Below are 22,777 nucleotides of genomic sequence, written 5' to 3'. Positions count from 1 at the left end.
GCCTTTTAAAAAGATAACATTGATAGTGTGAGATGGGTGAAAGGAGGAGAAAGAGACAGGAGGTTGAGAGACCAGCTGGGTGCTATTGCAGTGGTCCGGGCGAGGAAGGATGAGATCATGGACCAAGATAGTGAGGATGGAGAGGGAGGATGAATTCAGGTGCTTTTATGAAGGTAGAACCAACAGGACAATGGTACTAATTGGACAGGAGGGACAGAAAGAAGCAAAGATCCAAAGGTAAGAATTTTGGTGGATGGTGATTCCATGAACCAAGCCAGCCCCTTTTTACTTTCAAATTGCTGAAATTCAGAAAGCAGAAAGGAGGCATCCCAGGGCTTGAATTCAATTACCCTGGTCCTCACTGGCCCTGGTGGCTCTTCATTTTGACTCTCTCCTTTCCTTCCCCCATAGCACCTTTAGTAGAACCCAGTGAACCTGAAGCCAAGCACAGGAGAAATTCTCCTTCCAATGTGCCTTTCCCTAAACCCTCTGCCTGATTGTAAGCAGGTGGCTATACCCAAGGACACCAGCTCTATTTCAGCAGGAGGGCCAGGTAAGGCACGAGCAGGTGTCTCTTGGCATTATGGTAGACTGGCATCTCCCCTTTCCCCGCACTGTGGCTGGGGCCCAATCCCCAGCCCCTCGTTCATTTCTTCTTCCCTAGACATGAGAGAGAAACTGGTAGGACTCACAGTGGGTGCTGAACTCCCTCAGATTCAGACTGCACCTCTCTCTCTATTTTTTTTTTGGAAACAATGTCTTGCTCTGTCGCCCAGGCTGGAGTGCAGTGGCACAATCACAGCTCACTGTAACCTCAAACTCCTGGGCTCAAGCAGTCCTTCCACCTCAGCTTCCCAAAGTGCTGGGGTTACAGGCATGAGCCACTGTGCCTGGCCTGCAGTTCTTTATGGAGATCACATTTAATAAGTAGAACAGCTTCCCAGGTAGTAGGAGAACACCTGAGCCACGGCTGGGAGGCACTGCACTGGTAAGGAGCATCTTAGCCTGGAAGGGTGTTTGGTGATGAGAAAGGCATTGCTAGAGGTGGCTTCTGGAGGAACCTGTTAGGAAACTGATTTATTTATCCCCATTCTTTCACTCATTAAATTTGATCCTCCTTTTGTCTACCAGGGAACCCTTAGTCCTCTTCTCTCCTCTTTCTCCCATGGAACTGTAGCCTTCTCATTCCTGTTGTCACACCAAGTGGCATTAGTCCCCTGAGCCTGTCATGGGCTCTGTCTTCTTCCTGACCCTCACCTGGGTGTTCCCTCTGCCTCATCATCTCCCCTCCACCCCCGCCCCACCCACCTTCCCACTGGCTTTATGGGAGTCAGGTGTCCTTCCCACGTCCCTTCCTTTCTTATTTAACTGACATCAGCCACCTTTGAATAGCATTTTAGCCTTTGAAGTCATCAGCCTCATTGATCTTCAGTGGGCAGCTTTTATTAAGCACCAGAGTACAGGACAGCAGAGGCAACACGACATTGTTGTTAGAGTTCAAATCCCAGCAAGGTATTTCACCTCACTAAACCTTGGCTTCCCCATCTGTTAAATAGGAATTTTAATATTATTAATACTTCGTAGGATGGTTGTGAGGATGAAATGAGTTAACGGGTGTGAAAACCATTGCCACCATCCAGGGAGGAGATAGTGGTGAGAACAAGTGTTTTCCTAAGCCTTGGTCATATATTGATCATAATTGGTCAATATACATTAATCGCTATTGTTATCAAAAGGAGAAAGAGTAGCTGTGCCCTTCAGAGGGTTAAGGGTTTTCATTGTAGCTGAAGAGGTGGAACATGGCATTTTGAAACCTAGTTTCTCACATGGCTAAGAACATACCTTTCAAAATAGAGCAAGCAATCAGTTGGTCCTGATTGGAATACAGCTAGTCTGGGAAGGCTTCCTATGTGAGGCTGAATGAGGTGTGTTTCTGTGTAACATTGTAAGGAGGTCATATTTGCAGCCTGGATCAGAGGAAAGGGTACATGAGCTTAATAGAGGTACTTGCTCAGATGCTCTGTCTCTGTTGCTTGATTCACCCTTTCCCTTACTCATGGCCCTATCCAAACCCAGTGAATCTTATCCTTCTTTTCCACAGGGAATTTGCCAAAGAGAGAGAGAGAGTGGAGAACCGAAGGGCTTTCATGAAACTGCGGCGCCAGCAGCAGATTGAGCGTGAGCTGAATGGCTACCGTGCCTGGATAGACAAAGCAGGTAGGCCTGGGGGGCTGCAGGAGGCTGGTGAGTGGGCTGCAGAGACATCAGGGCCGGCCCCTCACTCCCAATTCTCCCATTCAAGGGGCAGCCTAGACAAGAGAAGAGAGACACTTTGGATGCCTGGTTGGCGCTTAAGGTTCCCTGCTCATCCCACTTTCTTCCTCTGGGCTCTAACTGTCCCGTCTACCAAACCGTCCCATCTACCCAACACCTTAAGGCAGGCATCTTAGCAAGGTGAACTGAGTAAAAGTAACATAACCCAATCCTGGAGCTGAGACTGGGCTGATGGTGTGTTATAATACTGTTCCTGGTGCTCACAGCCATCCATTTGTTCAGCAAATATTTATTGAGTACCTACTTTGTGCCAGACCCTGTTCTAAGCACTTGGGATACAGCAGTGAGCCAAATGGTCAAACAACTCACCAAAGCTCTCCTCTTGTAAAGCTCTCTAGTTGGGGAAGGCAACAATAAACAAAATAATAAATGAGTAACTCGTAAGACAATGATAAGGTAGTAAGTACTATGGGAAAACTGATCAAGGTAGGGTTATGGAGTATAGAATGTGCCACAGTTTTAAATAGGAGGTCAGGGTGGCCCCACTGGTGTGTAGACTTGAAGAGATGAAGGAGTGAGCCAGAGGAAGATCTGGGAGAGGAGTATTTCAGCACCAAGTACTTAACATGGGAGTGAGCCAGGGGTGCCTGAGGAGCAGAAGGGGGAAGGAGCTGGGAGAAGGAACACGAGACAGAGTGATGGCTGTCACCGGGGAAGTGGGCAGCAATTGTGTTTGACCTTATGGGGTACTGTAAGGGCTACGAGCTTCACTCTGAGTAACACAAGAACCACGGGAGGGTTTTGAGCAGAGCACTGATGTGCTCTGACTTTAGACCATAAAGGAGCATGTGCTGGCCGCATTGAGAATAGACCATAGAATGACAAGGTTGGAAGCAGAGGGACTAGTAGTGAGGCTATTGCCATCACCCAGGGAGGAGATAATGGTGAGAACGGGTGTTTTCCTAAGCCTTGAGCTGTCATCAGTTCTCACTCTGTGGCTCAGCATTAGGAATAGTTCTCAGCCGCCTGTGAGAATAGTTCCAAACCTGTCATGATTTCATTAACCCACAGAGCCACTAGATTCAAGTTTGGCTGTGGCTTAGATGCTTATGAGGGGTATCAATCACCCCCATACTTGTCAAGAAAAGGGGCGGGTTTGCTTTCTTTATTATTTTAAAGGTTGGTTTTCATTAGTATTATATATCTTCATTTTCTTCCAGAGGAACAAGTGATTTTTTTAAAAAACTACACATATGACAGTCAGTATCTTTTCTCTATTCCTAATAGAAAACATAGCACAAAAGTGAGGTCACAGAGGAAAAATTTGGAGTATGATTTAGTGCTTAGTTGCTTGAGCCTTATTCTTCTGTAGGAACTTTGGAAGGACACTATGACGCTGTGGCTGCCAACACACAAAAACCCTCTCTAAGCTCTGCAGTCAACTTTTGGTGGCCTCCAAGGGTTGAGAGAGTACATGTATGATTGCTATCTGCACTCCCTTGTAGCCTCTGGAAACATAAGCAATGTGTATTGACTATACTTGCGTTTCGCCCTTTCTCCTCCAAGGCTGTTGTGTAGGGATGAAGCAGACATGAATGTCCCCTACCGCTTCCCAGAATGGTAACTCAGGCTTGCCATGGGAGGGCAAGCAGATTTGCCTCCAGGCCAGGCAGGCAGCTCGATGGTCCCAGCTGTCCTTGGCTTTCTCGGCAGAGGAGCCATCTGACAGACCACTAAGAGAGCTGGCAGCAGACCCAGGAAGGAGCCCTCCCAGCCCAGGCCACCCCACACAGGTCAGGTGGCAGGGTATGCTGCTCGCTGGGGCTCTGCTTTTCAAATACTTGCAGAATTCCAAGGCTTCCCTTTCTTCCAGTTGGCAAAGCCAGCTCTCTCCTTCTAAGAAAAAAGACGCACTGCGACGTCAAAATGTGCTTCCTGGCCCTTCCCTTTACAAATGGAGCGCGAGTGAATCAGAGACATATGGGTTACATTTCCCTGGAAAGACACTCAAGTTCTAAAGCGAACTTGGCAAAAGGGATGAGGTGGGGAGGAAGGGGGGTGGCTTCAGCACATCCAGAGCCCTTGAGTGCTTCCCAGAGATCTCAGCAGCACTACACACCTTCCATCTATCCTGGGGGGTCCCCAGATCTGCCCACCTCAAAGCCCAGACATTGTGTATAGCAAAAGTAACTGTCTGGCTAAGGTGATTAAAGTTGCTATGAGGGATTTTAACACGTTCCTAATTTTAAAATGATGCCCTCCAAACATGTGCTATAAAATGACTTAAAACCCCTTTATGTCTACAGGCAGGACTGCCTCACCAATAGCACTTAACCTATTAACTTAGCCAGAGGCTATACTTAAAAAAGAAATCCAACATTTATGACTTGGTAATAATGGCCGTCCTATGAGTACTATCCCAGCCTTAACATGTTCGCCTCCCTAGGAAATACATTATGTACTCTCAGTTTTATCTGCAGCTGGAATTATGGTAATGACTTTAACCTCTCCTACTGTCCTTTTACTTGTTAAAAGTGTTTATGTTTAAATTAAACCATTGTTTAGTAGGGTCTGAGGCTAGCTTTCCCCCAGCAGCTGGGATCTTAGGGAATGTTTACTGAGGCCTCCAGCTCCCTGGCCTGTGGGTTGGGCTCAAAACTCATCCCATCACTCCTCATAGGGCATGCAGGATCCCACCAGACTTGGGAGAGAAAGGCTATTTTGTTGGTGCACTTGGAGGGATGCTAGTGAGGTTTGGTCCAATAAGTCTTAGTAGAAAATATTCCCCTTCAGATGATGACACCTCAGTAGAGTATGGGACTGCTCCTGGGGGCACCAAGAGGGAAGAATACAGGGGACTGTGTGGTGTTGTTTTAGAACTCCAATAAGCAAATATATTATTTCATCATCAACCAGTCCTTTGGTTCTCTAACACCAACTAGGTGTTCAACAATCAGTTAAATTCTACACTAAATACTACCTCAAATTAGCACAGACCCCACAGGTTAAAGTTCCATAGGACTGCCCACTTTAGATGGCAGCCAAAAGTGGGGTCTCCAGGCAACCAGCATATCTGCCTGGCTGACTACAAATCTGGGGTTCCCACAACCTCCCCCCGCCCCACTCCCCACTGGTTCAGTAATTTGCTAGAATGACTCACAGAACTTTGGAAAAACCATACTGTATTATAAAGGATACAACTCAGGAACAGCCCAATGGAAGAGGTGTATAGGGCAGGGAATGGGGGTGGGGGGCACAGAGTTTCGTGTCCTCTCTGGGAATGCCACCGTCCCAGCTCATTGATGTGTTTACCAACTCAGATGCCTCCTGAACCCCAACATTTAGGGGGGTTCATGGATATTTCATTACATAGTCATGCTCGATTACACCATGAGCCATTGGCAATTAAACTCATCTCTAGTGCCCCCTCCTCCCTAGAAGTGGGAGTAGGGAGAGGCTGAAAGTTCTAGCCTCCAGTCCTGTGGCTGTTTGTTCTGGCTACAAGCTACCTCCTCTAACCTATGGGGCCCCTCTCTCCTCCATGAGTCATTTCATTAGCATACGAAAGACTGCCAGGAACCAGAGACAAAAACCAAATACTTACTTTTTATTTTATCTTAGGGACAAATTCATGATTGGCCCAAGCCTCTTTGGCTCAGGCTGTGGTAAACCAAGAAAGGATGGACACAATGGGGAGAGGAGGAAGCCCACAAGCCCTCATCCTGTCTCCGAGGACCTTTGGGCATCTCTTCCTCTGACCCCTCCTCAGAGACATAGACTAAAGCCCAAAACGTGGGCTCAGCTCCTGAATGAGGGTGTAGATGTTATGACCAATGGCCACTGGCAAGAGAAGCTAAGGAAGCTCTTGCTGCTAGAAGTTCAAGGAGTTAGGAAAGACAGGAAGCTGGGTGGAATTAAAAACAGAAACAGAAATTTTTCATTCCTATCAAGGATTTTAGCCTCTTCTTCTCCTCTCACAGGTATCCTCCTGAACAGGGGTATCAGACACAGAGTGGATTGTTACCCCAAGCACCCCCTCCCCGAGGCTTCCTTTCTGTTCTCAGGAGCTCTCTGTGCACCCTCTGTGACACCTGCTTTCTTTCTGATGCTGGTGCCTGTGACAGGCTCTGAACTCTGCTCTCTCTCTCTGTTGCCCTAAGCTGGAGCTGTCCCTGAGGGATTTTCATCTTGCAGAATAATTTGGCATTTACAGATAATTTACCAAACCATTTGTTTCCATATAGAGGAAGTCATGCTCGCTGAAGAAAATAAAAATGCTGGAACATCTGCCTTAGAAGGTAAGGAAATGTTCTGACGCCTTATTCCAGTTGCATTTGCTCCCTCTTCAGCGATGGCAATCTCTCTTGATCAAAAGGGGAGAAAGAAATAAAAGATGGTGCTCTGGGATTTGAAATGAGAGTCTTTCTGTCATAAAATCCCTCATGCTTTAAAATGAAGGGAATTGAGTCACAGATTTAAATGCCTTTTAAAGTGATGAAAATGAAACCCAAGAGTTGCTTTGTTCCAGGGCATGTGATTGATACTGAGCGAGGAAAAGGCCATCCTACAACCAATGCTATCTAAAGGGACCTTCTCTTAAAATGTGTGGGGGTCACCTTGAGACCACTTTCATTACCAGGAAGTGGCATTGTAGGTGAAGAGCCAGTTCAGATGGATACGGAGTGCCTGTTTACCTTCTGCATTTAGATAGGCTCTAGCATGGCTTCCAGAGCCCTTGTGTTGCAGGAGATGCTGGTGAGCACAGCATTTGTGGTCTAGTAGACGTCCTTGATTTCTCTTACCCTGGCTCAGGTATTAAAGGTAGATAGATGCCAATGTTACAGGGACCTCAAACAAGGCCTCTTGCCTGCATTCCTCAAAGTTTTGTCCAGAATGGTCTGTGTGTACTTGTGGCCTCTCACTGGCCTTCCCTTTCCCTGGTGCAGTGCTTCGAAGGGCAACCATCAAGAGGAGCCGGACAGAGGCCATGACCCGAGACTCCAGCGATGAGCACTGTGTTGATATCTCCTCTGTGGGTGAGTGGATCCAGTTAGATCTTTTACTTCTCTGATCGCCCATGAAAAGGAAGATCCTATCTTTTGAGAAGCACCACAAGGAGGGAAAGAATCCAAACAGTCCAGAATTTATGAATGTAATTAAGGAAAAGGGTGGAAATGGAATCTAGATTACAATGATTTGTTTAAAAAAAAAAAAAAAAAAAAAAAGACCTGGGGATACTGTTCACATGAAACATGGGATTTAGGGCTAAGAATCCAACCCAAGTTTTTCAGGCGTGGCAGATGTATTCCATTTGCAGAGGTATCCTCCCTCTCCTGGGAGTGATGATGAGAATCACCACTTTGGGACATTGTTCAAAGGATCCTGAGGACCTGTTGCTTCCAGGGACATGGATGTGAGATCTTGAAGCCATTTGCTTCACTTAAAACTAATTCTGATTGGCAATTCTTTAATATTATGGGTTCCATCTCAGGTGCTCCTGGAGATTCTGGCTGATGGCAGGTTTTTCCTCCCCAGAAAAAGGGAAAAATCTTGTTCCATCCTCAAAAGCAGAAGAGACTTACAAAGCTCCTTGCTGTTTTGTGCCACCAGTAGTAGAAATACTACCAATGCAGCAAAAGGATTGTAGTGCTTGAAGCTATTTAAAAGGAAAGGGCAGAGAGAAGCCCAATCTGTTGCAAACATAAACACGATCCTATTAAGATTCAAGACGCTGGTGTCCTGCCTGGGGAATCTTTCCATTTCTTAGGACTGAGAGTGCCCAGAGAGGAAAAACAGGTTCACTGCCTGTAGAAACTACTGAGCCCATAAGATGGGGATTCCCCAGACCTGCAATGTGGCAGTCACCTTGCCCTTGGACTAGAGCAGCCCATCTTGTCCTTCGAATGCTCCCTGGCCGTGGAGGATGACCACAGGATATTTTGCAGCCTCATTCTTCTTCCTTACTTCTCCCCTTAGGCACACCTCTGGCCCGAGCCAGTATCAAAAGTGCAAAGGTAGACGGGGTCTCTTATTTCCGGCACAAGGAAAGGCTTCTGCGCATCTCCATTCGCCACATGGTTAAATCCCAGGTGTTTTACTGGATTGTGCTGAGCCTTGTAGCACTCAACACTGCCTGTGTGGCCATTGTCCATCACAACCAGCCCCAGTGGCTCACCCACCTCCTCTGTAAGTAAAGCCTCTCTCTAAAGCCTCCTCTGCTGGTCCCCATGTGGGGCAGCTTGGTGTGTGTGTGAACGCAAGAGAGCAAAGCACCCTGCTAGGAGGAGTTCTACCTCTTCACACTGTGAGGGAGGCCACATCATCCTCAAGGGGGCTGGAGTATCTCATGACTGTTTCCAGCTTTCATTCTTTAGGTGAACAGATCATTGCTGATGAATCAACAAGATAGCATAGCATTATACTTTTGGGTACCACAAAGCCTTCAGTTCCTTTCTTAAGGAGGCTCAATGATCGGGAGTTTTGATCACTGAAATCCTGGGCAGGAAGTTCTCAGGGCAGTGGAGATCTCAAATAGACCAGAAGAAGAGCTGATAGGTCAGCTCCAGATTAGACTGCCACTGGGCATAAGTGAGGGTCAGAGGCCTGTCCCTGCTGGGTGTGTGGGGAGGAATCCAGCCCTTTGATCAAAGCCATAGTAAGTCCTCTCTTTGCCCTCTGAGGGCCCTCTACCATATAAAGGCCAGTGACAGGCCTGCCTACTGAAAGAGAGCAATGCTGATCTGTTGAGTGCGCCTGGGACTCAGCCTGGGTCAGAGGGTACTCAGACATCATTAGGCTCTGCCCAGCCCTGGCCTGATATGGCCACCGAATGTCCCGACATGTGTTTTTGTGAGCTGCTCTGTAAGTGGGTGTGTTAGCTGAGAAGTGCCTGAGCCCACCCCACATGTGGAACCAATGCTCTACTTTTAATACTTCCAGACTATGCAGAATTTCTGTTTCTGGGACTCTTCCTCTTGGAGATGTCCCTGAAGATGTATGGCATGGGGCCTCGCCTTTATTTTCACTCTTCATTCAACTGCTTTGATTTTGGGGTAAGTCATCGAAGCCTGCCTGTGCTCCTGCTTTGTGTTGATAGGCCCTGGTTTTAGATAAGCAGCTTGCTCCTTACTCAGCATGAGGTACTGAAATCAGAATATATAAAACGAGAATCAATAAGATTAGCTAAAGGGAATTCAGAAGTGAATGAATCCTTCCCATGCAAGGTTTGTTTGTTTTTCTAAGCTCTTTAATTTTCAATATTTTTATTAAAATGTAACACATACATTATAAAGGGTACACTTAAGTGTATAGCTCCGTGAGAGTTTACAAAGCTACCCATAGCCAGACTTTTGAACCACTTATTATCTTGGGGGAAGCCCGAGAAGGACAGAGGACTTGATTCTAGAGGTGGTTCCATAGGAAAGAGAAGCTTATGTATTTGTTTTTCTACTTCAGTTTAAAATTGGGATAATTATCTAGATAGACCCTCACGCAAACACATACACACACACTCTTATATTAGCAAGTCCCCACAGAGAATCTCTCAGTCAGCTGTTTACTTTCTACATAGTATGGATATCTAAATGTATACATTGTGCTAACACTTCAAGGTGCTTTCACATATCTTTTATTTTTGTCCCCTGCCGCTTACAGGAGTCCTGTGAACTATATTACATTTCAGGAGTTAGCCTTCCCACTTACACAAGAATAAATAGAAGCTCCCGTGCCCAAGTTCATATACCCAGTTAGCAGCAGAATTGGGTCGCAGAACTTTGGGCTCCTGAACCACTTCTCTTTGTGCCAATCCCACTACTTTTTCTGCCAAAGCTTCAGTTAGGTGCTAAAGATTTCGAGCACTTGCTAATCTACATTTTAACTTGGAGCATATGGTTCTGAGTATGGGTAATTTTCAGGCATAGCAGCTAGTGAGAGATCACTTTAACCTTAGTTTCTTTGTGTCCGTACCTTTCGGCATTACTCTCGGGATTAATAGTTGTTGTTTCTCCTAGCACAATATCTAGAACATAGTGGACATTCAATAAATACATAATTAAAAGGAAATTGAAATGTTCATCTGCAATTGCTGCATCTTGTAGCAATCAGATCCTACATCACCATGAACTGTCACATTGCGGGATGCAAGACCTCTGTGATTGAGAGATATTTATTATATCAAGGACCGAAACGTTCTTGTTAGCACTGAATTTTAGGATGATGAGAGAATGTAGACCTTCTCTGAGATTTCTGTATTGAGATGAAACTTGTACTAATCCAAATCAGTTTCTTTGTTTTGAGTACCACTCCTTTGTCAGAGCAGCAGAAGCAGCAACTGGCTGTTGTAGTTTTCACCAAGGACAGGAGTCAGTAAGCCAATCTACAATATGAAGGATTAAAGTTAGGAAGGGGATTGAAGAGCAATGGGAGAGAGGTGGCAGCTTCCCACATAGGTAGTTTTACTGAAGGTAGGGCTGGTGGGAGAGGAGAGTTTTTATTCCCCCATCCCCCACTGAGAGCTGTTGATTGTGTGCTGGGCGTTAGAATGCCCCCTCTTCTTCTCCTCCTCCTCCTCTCACTGTGACTGGCATTGCCTCTCTAGGTCACAGTGGGCAGTATCTTTGAAGTGGTCTGGGCAATCTTCAGACCTGGTACGTCTTTTGGAATCAGTGTCTTGCGAGCCCTCCGGCTTCTAAGAATATTTAAAATAACCAAGTAAGTGAGCAGAATTTGGACTTTTCCCAATGACTTTGAGAGTAGAACCTTTTCTCTGCCTTATATTTTCTTCCATCTTCTCTTTCCCCCTTAGGGGGAAAGTATCCCTTCCCTGCCCCACCCCTTCTCTATTCTTTAGCTCTTCCTTCTTCTCCAAAGATTAAACCAAAAATATCTATGGTGCCACATTCCCAAGGGGAGCAATAGGTTGCTGCCCTCTTTACTTCCTACAAATATACAAATGCAGGTTATTTCATAGACTACCAGGGAGATGCTGAGCTGGGCTTGGGGGCTAACTTGGTATGCAGTGTTCACAGCTGTCACATTGTCTGCGTTCTGTAGGTATTGGGCTTCCCTGCGGAATTTGGTGGTCTCCTTGATGAGCTCAATGAAGTCTATCATCAGTTTACTTTTCCTCCTCTTCCTCTTCATCGTTGTCTTTGCTCTCCTAGGAATGCAGTTATTTGGTGGCAGGTAAGTGCTCAGAAGCTTTCCATCCAAAGGAGGCTCAAAACCCAGTCCTAGCCTGTGTTAGGCCAGGGTCTAATATTAACTCGATCACCATGTTACTGTCCTGTCTGCCTTTGCCCATGGCCTGAATTGACCACCGAGTGCGTGCATATGTGGAGTAAACATCTCTGCTTTTATCACTTTCAGGCTGTACAGGGTTCTCATTCCGGGGACCCATTTCTTTGGTGCTGTCCCTGAAATGTGCAGCATGGGCACATCCTTCAAAGTGCATAGTTCATCAGTAGTAGTCATTGTTACAGTCTTTATAAGTTATGTGGAATGGGGAAAAAGTAGGGAAGAAGGGGGTTGTAGAAGAAAGGGGAAAAGAAGTGATGGAAACTGTGATCTTGGGGAATGAAAAACTTGGTATGTGAGATTTTCATTCCATTCTTTTCTCTACTTTTTTTTTTCAGGTTTAACTTTAATGATGGGACTCCTTCGGCAAATTTTGACACCTTCCCTGCAGCCATCATGACCGTGTTCCAGGTATGAGGCCAGCTGACGGTTCACAAGTGCTGCGTGAGGTCCCTTGGACTGCACACTGCAAGACAAGGATGAGTTTCAGGATAATTCTGCTTTTCCTTTCCAGGCTCCTCCCAGGGGAGTGAGACACTCTTTCTAGTTGAGCAGTCATTACTACAATAATCCCTAGAACTTCTGTGGCTTTGTTCTTACCAATAATAAGAGAGCTCTGTTGGGACCATCTCACTGTCCTTCTCCCACACCTGTGAGTTTGCAGGAGACATTGAGTCTGAGGCATTCAGCCAAGAATCACATCTATGGTTTTCTGAAATCTAGGGACATCTTCTAACCCATTTAACGAGGTATCCATTAAATGGTGTTTATTTAACAAAGTCTCTTTTCCACCCCTGCTCCCCCCAAAACTCAACTGTTTAAATCATGGGGAAAATTCAAAATTGATAGTATCTTAGACCTAAAGAAAAATACTATTTGGCCAGAATCTGAGGTTGGACCAGAACCCAAGTTTCCTGAACTGCAGCTCACAAGGCTCTTTCCAATCCTGCTGCTGTTCCAGACCCTGTATCTGGGCAGCTCTGAGGACAGTTAGGTAATGACCAGACCACCTGATCTGTGTGATTTCCACAAGGACCTTGCAAAACTGAAGGTGGGAGACACTCTGTAGTTGGAGGAACAGAACCTTTCCCTTTGATGCTCTCCTTCCATTTTCTGTGTCTAAAATTCTCTTCCATATCAAAAGAAAGTTTAGGATTATTTATGGGACTTTTTTTTAACTCCCTGGCAGGATGGTCAAGCAAAGGGGTAGATGCAAAAGACCCAGGCCCAGAATTTGCCCTTGGTATTGACCCCATTTTCTCCACCAGCCCAGGTTTCTGATGTGCCTGTCATTTGCTTTGTGTAGATCCTGACGGGTGAGGACTGGAATGAGGTGATGTACAATGGGATCCGCTCCCAGGGCGGGGTCAGCTCAGGCATGTGGTCTGCCATCTACTTCATTGTGCTTACCTTGTTTGGCAACTGTATCCTTTTTAAGATGTACCTCCTCAAGCTGCCCGCCTTCCTGGACCAGCATTTGAGGAGGTATTGGTGGTGGTGGTGCTAGAGCTTGGGTTGGTGGGACAGGGGCATGGACATTGTTTGGTGTACTAAAGTAAATAAGGATCCTGATCTGAAGGACTTCATGTACTAGTTGGGTAAAGAATACAAACATAAACAAGATAGAGTATTATCCAAATCTGTCATGTATGCAAAGAATAACATAGGAGACTGTTACATTGAATGGTTGGTGGTACTATGAGCTGGACAACATTAGACAAAGCAGAGATCACTGTAGGCTGAAATAGGCACATTATACCACTAATGAATTAATTACATGCTAATGTAGAACAAAGCCTGCCACATAGTAAGATCTCAAAACATTAGCATTAGGATTAATGCCATTACTGCTAATTCTAGCAAATATGTACTGTATTTGGGCTATACGTGAGACCTTAAACTAAGTGCTTCATAGGCACTATTTAATCCTTATAGGAGAAAAAAAAATCTCAAGTAAAATAACTATTAAATTGTAAAGGGAGACTAAAGTCCAGTTCCATCTAACTCCAGTGCCCTAGCCAATCACAAGATCTAGACCAGGAGATTTAGGTTTTAATCCCAGCAACTCTGTGTATCAGCTGTGTGGCCTTGGGAAAGTTACTTAATCACTCCAAGCTTCTGTTTTTTACAACTGGAAGGAGGATAATAATATTTATCTCCTTTGTTAGTGGTGAATACTAAATGAGACAATTTATTTGCATGTGATTTATAATTACAAACTTCTATACAACTGTTAGATGCTTTTGGGGAGTGGGGTTGGCCATGAATTGGGATTAGTAGAATAAAAAGGGAGAACCATGGGATGCAGGTGTATTTTTGCATTTTCCATAGCTTCATAGACTAGACGTGCTCTTTTAAGTTTTCTGCCCTGAAAACGTCTAGAGGTTGGAGCTGACTAGAAGCTCAACGTGAGAAACTCATGAAAAGAACACCAGGTAGTGAGTCACAGTCATGGAAGCCCCATGTGTCCCAATGGCATAATAATTGTCCTGATATTCTGGGGGTAGTCAGAGCTGGACTTTGATGCAACAACAGTTCTATGTTCCGCAACACATAGGCTTTGAAGATAGTTGGAAATTGAGACTTCAGGCCCTAGAGTATGGCATAGGAATATATTTCATAGTGAATCATGTCTGCTGTGTGACATTTTGTTAAATGAAATGTGGAACCCTTCAGGACCCTCACAAGAAGAATGGGAGAAGTTAGCATCTCATTATTGGGAGATGCTCAGTAACAGGGGCTGTGGAATCTCATTCTTTTTGTCTTTAAGGACAGAATGGTGTGACGCCCATTGGCCTAGGTAGGATTCAATTTCAGCCTCCCAGAATGGGCAGATGAGCTCCCACACTGAGCTCCCTACACATCTTGTTCAGTGATTCTCTTAGTTGTTATTGCTATGGGTAGAGGCCACAGCTGTCTAAAGACCTTTTGAATGTGGCTGAACAAATTCAAAGTGCTTTTTCTGTTCCCTTACTCATCAACAATCAATGCGGAAGACTTCTGTAACCAAATGTGTGGGGTTTTTTTACTCACCAAGCAAACAATCCTGCAGCGGATACTAGTTGGTGTCCTCTAATTCAATTCTGATGCTATCTACCTGGAGATAGTATTAGATCCCACAGGTTGAGGGCTGAATCCCCAAGACTGCCACTGCCTTACAATGACAATTGCATGCCTCAGGTTACTTTACCTGTGTTTTGAAGGCTATAATTTGGGGTTCCCACAACCCCCTTCCTGGGTTCAGTTAATTTGCTAGAGTGGCTCACAGAACTCAGGAAAACACATTTACCAGTTTATTATAAAGGATATTACAGAGGATACAGTTGAAGAGAGGCAGAGGGAAAGACATTGGGGATGGGCACAGAACTTTCATGCCCTCTCAGGAAGTGCCAGTCTCCAGGAACCTCCACATGTTCAGCTATCCAGAAGCTCTCTGAACCCTGTCCTTTTGGATTTTTATGGAGTCTTCATTACATAGGCATGATTGATTAAGCCATTGGCCATTCATGATCAACTTAACCTTCAGTCCCTCCTCCCTCCCTGGAGGTTGGGGGGATAGGGCTGAAAGTTCCAACCCTCTAATCATGCCTTGGTTTGGTGACCAGCCCCCGTCCAGAAGCTACCTAGGGGCTACCAGATATCACTTTGGAGTTTCTAAGGATTTTAAGAGTTGTATGCTGGGATACATAGTTAAAGACCAAATAATAACTTTTCACAGTATCGTAATTCTCCTCACCCCATCTGGCCCCCAGATGGTTTGATTCAGGTATTTCTTTATCCTGGGTAAAGAGATGATATGTGGAAGGAAGGAAGAAATACCCTCTTTCTCCTTTCAACAGAGTTGTACAGCATCGCCCTGTCTGTTCCCACAGCCCCTGCTTAAGTGACTCTTCAGGGTAGCTTCTGTTCCTGTTAGTGTCCCAGGCAGGAAAGATCATTAGGTGGCCTCTCAGCCTTGCTGAAAACTTTTGCTTTTCTTATTTGCCCATCCTTAATTCATCACCCCAGACACGCTACTGAATGTGTTCTTGGCTATCGCTGTAGATAACCTGGCCAACGCCCAGGAGCTGACCAAGGTAAGCATTGTTCTCTGGGGATCTGATGTTTCTCTAGTGCCACTGGGTGCCCTCTGGGTTTTGGAACTCTCTCCAAAAGTCTACATTGTCTGACTCAGGCCTGCCAAGAAGGCCCTTTCTGGAAACTTCTGGACAGTTGGATAGCCACACACCGATGATGGAAGCCTGGTTCACTTTTATTGAGTTTGGTGAGCCTCAACCTCACCTAGGGGGCCTCAAGGAACACAAAAAATAACATCTTAATTTCTATGAGCCTTCAAAGGAATCCTTTCCAGGATTATCATGGAGAGTCAGGAAAATTCTAGAGCCCTGGTTTTAAGTTCCACCTCTGCTACTGTAACCTATGGCTGTGTGACCTGAATCACATGACTTAACCCTTCTGGGTTTTGGTAGGAGAGAGATCAGGGCCATCACAGTTCCTGGGCTATGGCTATTGGGATATTCCAGTGGCCAAGGTCATTTTGGGGAAATTTCAATGAAGCCAGATACTAAATTTCCCAGATACAGTTCTGGGAAATTTTCACAGAACTGTTCCCTTCTTTTCTCTGATTAATTTCCCCAGTATGGGGAGGCAATATTAACAGCAGTGGGATGGTCTACAGAGATGAGTAAATACCCTTTTCTCCACAGAGAGTGTCAATTTGGTTTTGGACAGAAGTGCATAGCATCCTGCTGACGTTTCTGAGCTTCTTCCATGCGTTCTCTGATGTTCTTTCTACATCCTTGAGGGTCTTATTATCTGCATATATGGTAGGAAAAATACCAGCTTTAAGTAGCTGAGAAACTGGGTCTGAGTCCCACACCTGCCACTGGCTATGCTGGCTTGGCTTGGACTCCTGATCTCCATTAGCATCGGTTTCTTCATGCGTGAGGCAGGAATGCCATATCTGCATTGTGTACCTCACGTGATTACTATGAGGATCAAGTAAAATAATGTCTGTGAAAACCATAGCATGCTCTGAAGATGTATGTGCTCTTATCAGCTCTAATCCTTTTACCTGAGCTGGTTTTCCTTGGGTTCATCACAGAGGGGATGCTTGCAGGAATGCTGCTTGAAGGGATGAGAGCTCTGCCTGAGCACCCACTTAGCTGTGCAGGGAAGACACTGCAATGGGGTGCTCAGCCTCGGCACTTTACTCGGCAGGGTCCTTGCCTGGAAGGCCCCTGCTCCATCACTTCTAGACACTGTAGGACATCTGAGAAGTGTCAGCTCCTGCCACTGACCTCCACAGCCATAGCCACCTCCACTGAGGACTACGGGTTGGGGTAGACTTCTCCTGGTTCTCATGAGCAGCCCGTGGATGGCTCCAGGATGGAGACAAGGATTGCTGGCCATGCCGGAGCAGTGAGGCTCCTGACTCCCAAGGGGCCTGGCCTCTGGCCATCAGAAGTCTCCGAGCCAACCTAACATCTTGCTACCTTGTTTATCCTCTTCCTGTGTCTTCCTGACTTCACTTGGTATTCAGAACTCTTCTTTAGGAGAGCCAAGGGAAGCTACTCTCCTTCCTGGGGATCCCAAGCAAAGCTATCTCTGCTTTGTGTCTAGGATGAACAGGAGGAAGAAGAGGCCTTCAACCAGAAACATGCACTGCAGAAGGCCAAGGAGGTCAGCCCGATGTCTGCACCCAACATGCCTTCGATCGAGTGAGTCAGCTGCCCCCTTCACTGATCACTGAGCTCCTGTGCTAACAGCCAATTCATCAACTCACAAAACTATTGGTTGCAGGAGTGCACCTACTCCATACTGGAACTGTTCCTGAGAATACGCAGTGAGCGAGATAGATAATAAACACGCACATCATTTCAGATAGTGACAAGTGCTATAAGTAAATGAAACAGGGTCCTATAGTGGAGAAGTACAGGAACTGGGTGGGAGCAGCTTATGTCAAGCCAGAAGGGATTCTCTGAGGGGGAGCTGTTTAAGCAGAGACCTAAATGTGTAGATGACAGTCCTGTGACATTTTGAAGGAAGAGTGTTCCCAGCAAGGTCCAGTGTGGCTGATGTGTAATTAATGAGGGGAGATAGAGACAGGGCCGGGGAGGGGACGGGGCCGACTCTGAGGTCCTTAAAGTCCAGGTGGAAGAATTTAGCTTTTATTCTGGCTGAAATCACAGGAGGACCTCAAGTGGAAGGATGAATAGGATATGATTTACACTTTTAAAAAGGTCACTCTGTTCTATGGAGCATAACGGACTGTAGGGGCCAGAGTGGAGGCAGGGAAAGAGTCAGCTCTCAGAGTAAAGTAGGGGAGAGGTGATGGGGGTTTAGACTAGGGTGGGGGAAATGGAGGACATGAGTAATCGCATTCAGTCTGTAGTTTGGAGAGAGAGCCAATAGGATGAGCTCATGGATTCAATGTGGCAGGGGTGAGGATGAATAAAAGGGAAGAAACAAAAATTGATCCCAGGTTTCAAGGTTTTGCAGACTAAGCAGTGGGTTGCGGGGTGGTGGTAGTTACTGGATCCTTGGAAACCGGTGGAAATCTAAAGTTCATTTTGAGATTCTTCTAAGGCATCCAAGTGTTGAATAGGCTATTGGTTACCTGCAGCAGGAGCTCAGAAAAGTCAGAATTAAAACAATGATTGGCAGAGGTTATTCGCGTTTAGATGGTATTTAAGTCATCGGTATGGGTCAGGTATCCCAGAGACCTAGCTGCTGAGGACAGAGGCTGACAGTGATCCTGCTACAAGGAGAAACCAGCCATGGAGACCAAGGTAGTACAGCTAGGAGGCAAGAGAAAGAACAGGAGGCATAGTATGCTGGAAACCTGTGAGGGAAGACTCTGCAGGAAGGAGGAGTGGGTGCCGGTGCTGCATACTGTAGAAAAATCACATACAATAAGGAACAGAAAAGGGACCATTGCATATGGCAAAATGAAAGCTGTTAGTGACCTTACAAGAGCCATTTCCATGGCCAGGTTGGAACAGAACCCAGTTGAAGTGGACTAGGGAGAGAACAGGAGGTGATAAAGGAGAGTGGTGAGTCTACTGCTTCAGGGGGCCAGCCTGGACCTGTGGTAGAGCTACAGGCAGTCGGCCTGGGCCCTGCGTGGCCTGGTCTCTGCATGGTGAGACGGGGAGGTGTGGGAGGAGAGGCTGGGAAGTGACTGTAGAACCACATAACTCCTGTTGTTTGCGTCCAGGCCTGCATGAGGACTGTGTGAGTGGTGAGTGGTGCTGGGGCATCTGTGGGATGGTCTGAGACCCCCAAGGGGGTGGAAGTCTATCCTGGCAATGACCCTGTCATTGTTACTTGAAGCTAGTAAGGGAGGAGCCTTTGGTTGGCTAGAGCTCCGGTAAATGGCTCCCAGAAGCCTCTTCTTGCCTTGTGGGGCGTGCCAGGGTTGTGTGCGTGTGGGGGGGACCTCCCTCCATGCACGGCCATCATCTTGCCTTTGCCTTTTAAAACTAAAGGCCTGGCCCTTGGATCCCTCTTCTGTGAGTGAGAGAAAAAAATTCCCTTCCAAATTGTTAAAAGTTGATAGGGAAATGCCAAAGATTGATAGGGAATATTCCTCTCTGGAATATTCTCTGGGCCTTGAGTAATTTCTGCTCCACCTTCCCTGAACTCATGAGTTTGGGTTAAAAACACATACACACAGGTATCCAAAAATGTGGATGGGTAGGCCTGGCTGCCACTTAGGAGTGGGTGGTTCTATTTACTGAGATGAGGAAGCCTGGGGGAGAAGTGGGTTTAGAGAGATGTGAGTTGGGACGATGCTTGGCCCAGAGTAGAAACTCACTATTTCTGGAATGAAAGAATGAATGAAATGTGGGTAGGCACCGGCAGGGCCGTGGGAATTGAGCAGAGTGTGCATCAGGGCACAGCGAGGTAGAAGGAGGTGCTGCAAACATCCAAGACCAGCAGACACCCAGGCTTTGGTGCTGTACATGTGCTGTGAGGTTGGTGTTGCTGGTGTGAGCCACCTCCAGGTGTGTGTGCCCTGCTCAGCTGTGTGCACTCTGCTCAGGTATGTGTACCCTGCACAGATGTGTGTGCCCTGCAAAGATGTGTGCACCCTGCTTGTGTGAGTATTCTGCTCAGGTGTATGTGCCCTGCACAAGTGTGTCTACATTGCTCAGGTGTGTGTGTCCTACATAGGTGTGTGTCCTCTGCCCAGGTGTGTGTGCCCTGCACAGGTGTGTGTGCCCTGCACAGATGTGTGTACAATGCTCAGGTGTGTCTGCATTTTGCTTGGGTGTGTGTGCCCTGCTCAGCTGCGTGTGCCCTGCACAGATGTGTGTACATTGCTCACATGTATGTGCCCTACTCGGGTGTGTGTGCCCTGCTCAGGTGTGTGTGCATTTTTCTCAGGTGTGTGTGCACTGCTCAGGTGTGTGTGCATTTTGCTCGGGTGTGTGTGCCCTGCACAGATGTGTGTACACTGCTCAGGTGTGTGTGCCCTGCTCAGGTGTGTGTGCATTTTGCTCGGGTGTGTGTGCCCTGCTCAGCTGTGTGTGCCCTGCACAGATGTGTGTACACTGCTCAGGTGTATGTGCCCTGCTCAGGTGTGTGTGTGCTCTGCACAGGTGTGTGTGCCCTGCACCAGTGTGCGTACACTGCTCAGGTGTGTGTGCTCTGCTCAGTTGTGTATGCCTTGCTCAGGTGTTCATGCCCTGCTTGGGTGTTAAGGCGAAACTGCTGATTTCGGACTACACTTTAAGTGCAAACATGGCTGTCCATGGGGAAACACAGAAGAAGCACTGTTAAAAACCAAAGTGCCTGAGTGCTAGTTATATTTCTCTCACTAATATACTCTGTGATCTCAGAGAGACAACCACTCTGATCTCAGAACCTCTGTTTCCTCATCTTTGAAATGAGAAGAATGCCACCTGCCCTTCCTATCCCACAAGGCTATTGTGGGGTGTACACAAGGTCTCATTCATATGAGTTGGAGACATGTGGATGCTTCTCTGTATGATTTTAGGTATGAATGTAAGTTTGAATCTGTGCATATGTGAGTAGAGAGAATGCCCATGCTTGTGTGTGTGAGAGAGAGAATCCTTCCACGTTCATACACTCTTACACACATGCTTCTGGATAGCTGGTATTTGAATATTTGAGAATTTGCAAATAGATGGTGTGATGTGCTTTTCCTAGCAGGTGTGCATGCTGCCTGTCTAGAGCGTACGCTTCTACTTTTGTATCTACCCATGCTTCTTGGCTCTCCTGCCCCCACCTGTGCCTTGTTGCATTGCAGACCACTGATGCTGAGGGATGTATTCAGTTGAGGAGCTCACAGGCTTCTCCACAACGATGTCTGCATCAGTGGGTGCTCCTGGGCAGCCACACACATGTGCACTGTGCATCTTCCATACACCCAGAGTGGGCCTCAGACCAACTGCCTCTGCTCCCTCAGAGGGTGGGGGCTCTTCTGCAGACATGTGAAAGATGGTAGTTGATGGGGATTAATTTGCCTAGCATGTTCTCTGTGGGTGGGCATCAGCTTTATCAGGAGAGGAACAGCATTTGCCAACATCCCAGGTCCAAGCAGGGCCCATCGGGCTGGACTGAGTTCATCAGGCCAGTAACTGGGGCAGGCTTACTGCAAGGATAGCCCAGATGTATCATCCTCTAGCTGAGCATTGACCCTGTGCTGACAGCTTATTTACCAGGCGTCCCGTCTGTTTTTGTGGGCACAGTTCATATGTCGCCATTCTAACCTTGTGTTTGTAAGAACACAATATGCATATGAAAGAGAGTTTTCTCTCTACAAGGCTTAGAAGGTCAATATTGTGCTCTGCCCTGCCGAACATAGAACAGGGCCTATGGCCAGGGCCTCTGCATTGCTCATAGGCAGAGGTCACTGCTCATATCCTGGAGTACGTGGATGGTGGCCTATGGAAAGATGGTGCTGCCTCTGACCATGGACCACTTTGTAGCCTTGACATCATGCATGGCAGAGCACTTGCTCCCCTGCATGTTTTGTGAAGCTGGGTCAGGGTCTGCTACAGGACTCATGAGCTGGGGAGCCACACCCAATGAATGTGCTATGCTAGCCCTAGAAATGACTCGGGGGAGGGGAAAAAAACTACTCAGCAACATCTACTGGATTTCCAAAATAGGAATCTGAAGGATGTGTAGGTGGAAGTTTGCGTGCCTGTGGGGCATGGTGTTTGAGCATCTGGAGCTGTGGATCGTGTGAAATGGCATAGCCTGTGTGGCTCTGCATGTGTGCTTAAAAAACTAGATCCATGTATTTGCACATAGCAAGGAATTGAAAGTCACTGCATTGGAGAGTCGAACATGGGGAGTCTACAGAAGGCAAGCAGGCACATGGAGACCCGATGGCCACGCAGAGGACTCTGTGTCCCCCTCCAGAAATCCGCTGGTGGCTCTGGGGCTTGAGGTTCCTAGAGGTTGGGGTGAACTGAACCTGTTCGTTTTTCTTCCCCAGAAGAGACAGAAGGAGAAGACACCACATGTCGATGTGGGAGCCACGCAGCAGCCACCTGTATGTGTGTACCAGTTTGCGTGTTTGTGAGTGGTTACGTGTGGGTGTGGGACAATGTGTCGTTGTCCTTGCCATAGACAAAGTGGCACTGGGTGTGCATGTCAGTGTGAGGCTTGGTGTGTGTGTGTGTGTTCTGTTCACATGATCTGTGGATATGCCCTCTGCACCTCTCAACATGTGCTTATATCAGTGTGTGTCTACGTATGTGACCTGTGTGTTTTTCACTCTTCAGTCTGGCCTGTGAATGGGTATATGTTGTGTTAGTGTTGGTGGGTGTACCTCTCATGTAGGCAGTTGTGTACAGCTATGTGTGGGCCTCAGTGAGGGTGCGTGTGGGTACATCTGCGTGTCCCCTTCACAGTTTGTAGGTGTGCGCCCACAGGCACAGGCGTGGGGAGGAGGTGACTCCCCGTCTGCCCAGCAAGCCCTCTCCCGTGTGCTCTCCTGCATTTGTGTTCATGTGTTTCTGCTGCCCCGTGAATGCTCCTCTAGGCCCCTGGGCTGAAATGCTCAATCGCAGTTTTGAGTATGAGCTGCTGGTGGTCTCTGCACTTAGCCTTCTGTGGCTTTTATTAGCTATTGTGAAAGAGACTCATAGCACTCTCACTTTTGAGGGTGGTATCAAGACTTTTTGTAATAAGTCTGCCTGGCACTCTTCTCACCCTTCAATGGTATCTG

At 46.8% G+C, this 22,777-nt stretch overlaps 1 protein-coding gene across 12 annotated transcripts in view; it reads left to right on the top strand.

Annotated features, from left to right (window-relative positions):
- CACNA1E (calcium voltage-gated channel subunit alpha1 E) overlaps window positions 1–22,777 on the top strand; it is a 498,649-nt gene that overhangs the window by 398,631 nt on the left and 77,241 nt on the right. For 9 of the 12 annotated variants that reach the window (XM_017951640.3, XM_021929872.2, XM_021929883.2 and 6 more), the window contains 12 exons: window positions 2,102–2,217; window positions 6,519–6,572; window positions 7,221–7,310; window positions 8,251–8,460; window positions 9,214–9,326; window positions 10,871–10,983; window positions 11,326–11,457; window positions 11,907–11,979; window positions 12,875–12,992; window positions 15,577–15,644; window positions 17,191–17,288; window positions 22,043–22,099. In XM_017951640.3, the coding sequence (XP_017807129.1) occupies window positions 2,102–2,217; window positions 6,519–6,572; window positions 7,221–7,310; window positions 8,251–8,460; window positions 9,214–9,326; window positions 10,871–10,983; window positions 11,326–11,457; window positions 11,907–11,979; window positions 12,875–12,992; window positions 15,577–15,644; window positions 17,191–17,288; window positions 22,043–22,099 (1,242 nt within the window). The remainder of the gene's footprint in view (window positions 1–2,101; window positions 2,218–6,518; window positions 6,573–7,220; window positions 7,311–8,250; window positions 8,461–9,213; window positions 9,327–10,870; window positions 10,984–11,325; window positions 11,458–11,906; window positions 11,980–12,874; window positions 12,993–15,576; window positions 15,645–17,190; window positions 17,289–22,042; window positions 22,100–22,777) is intronic. The other 3 variants (XM_021929889.2, XM_021929885.2, XM_021929894.2) reach the window with 1 other exon arrangement.

The sequence above is a fragment of the Papio anubis genome, chromosome 1, assembly GCF_008728515.1.
Source record: "Papio anubis isolate 15944 chromosome 1, Panubis1.0, whole genome shotgun sequence".
In the NCBI taxonomy this organism is placed as follows: domain Eukaryota; kingdom Metazoa; phylum Chordata; class Mammalia; order Primates; family Cercopithecidae; genus Papio; species Papio anubis.
The sequence above is the reverse complement of the archived record's forward strand: the minus strand, read 5'-3'. Positions and strand labels throughout refer to the sequence as shown.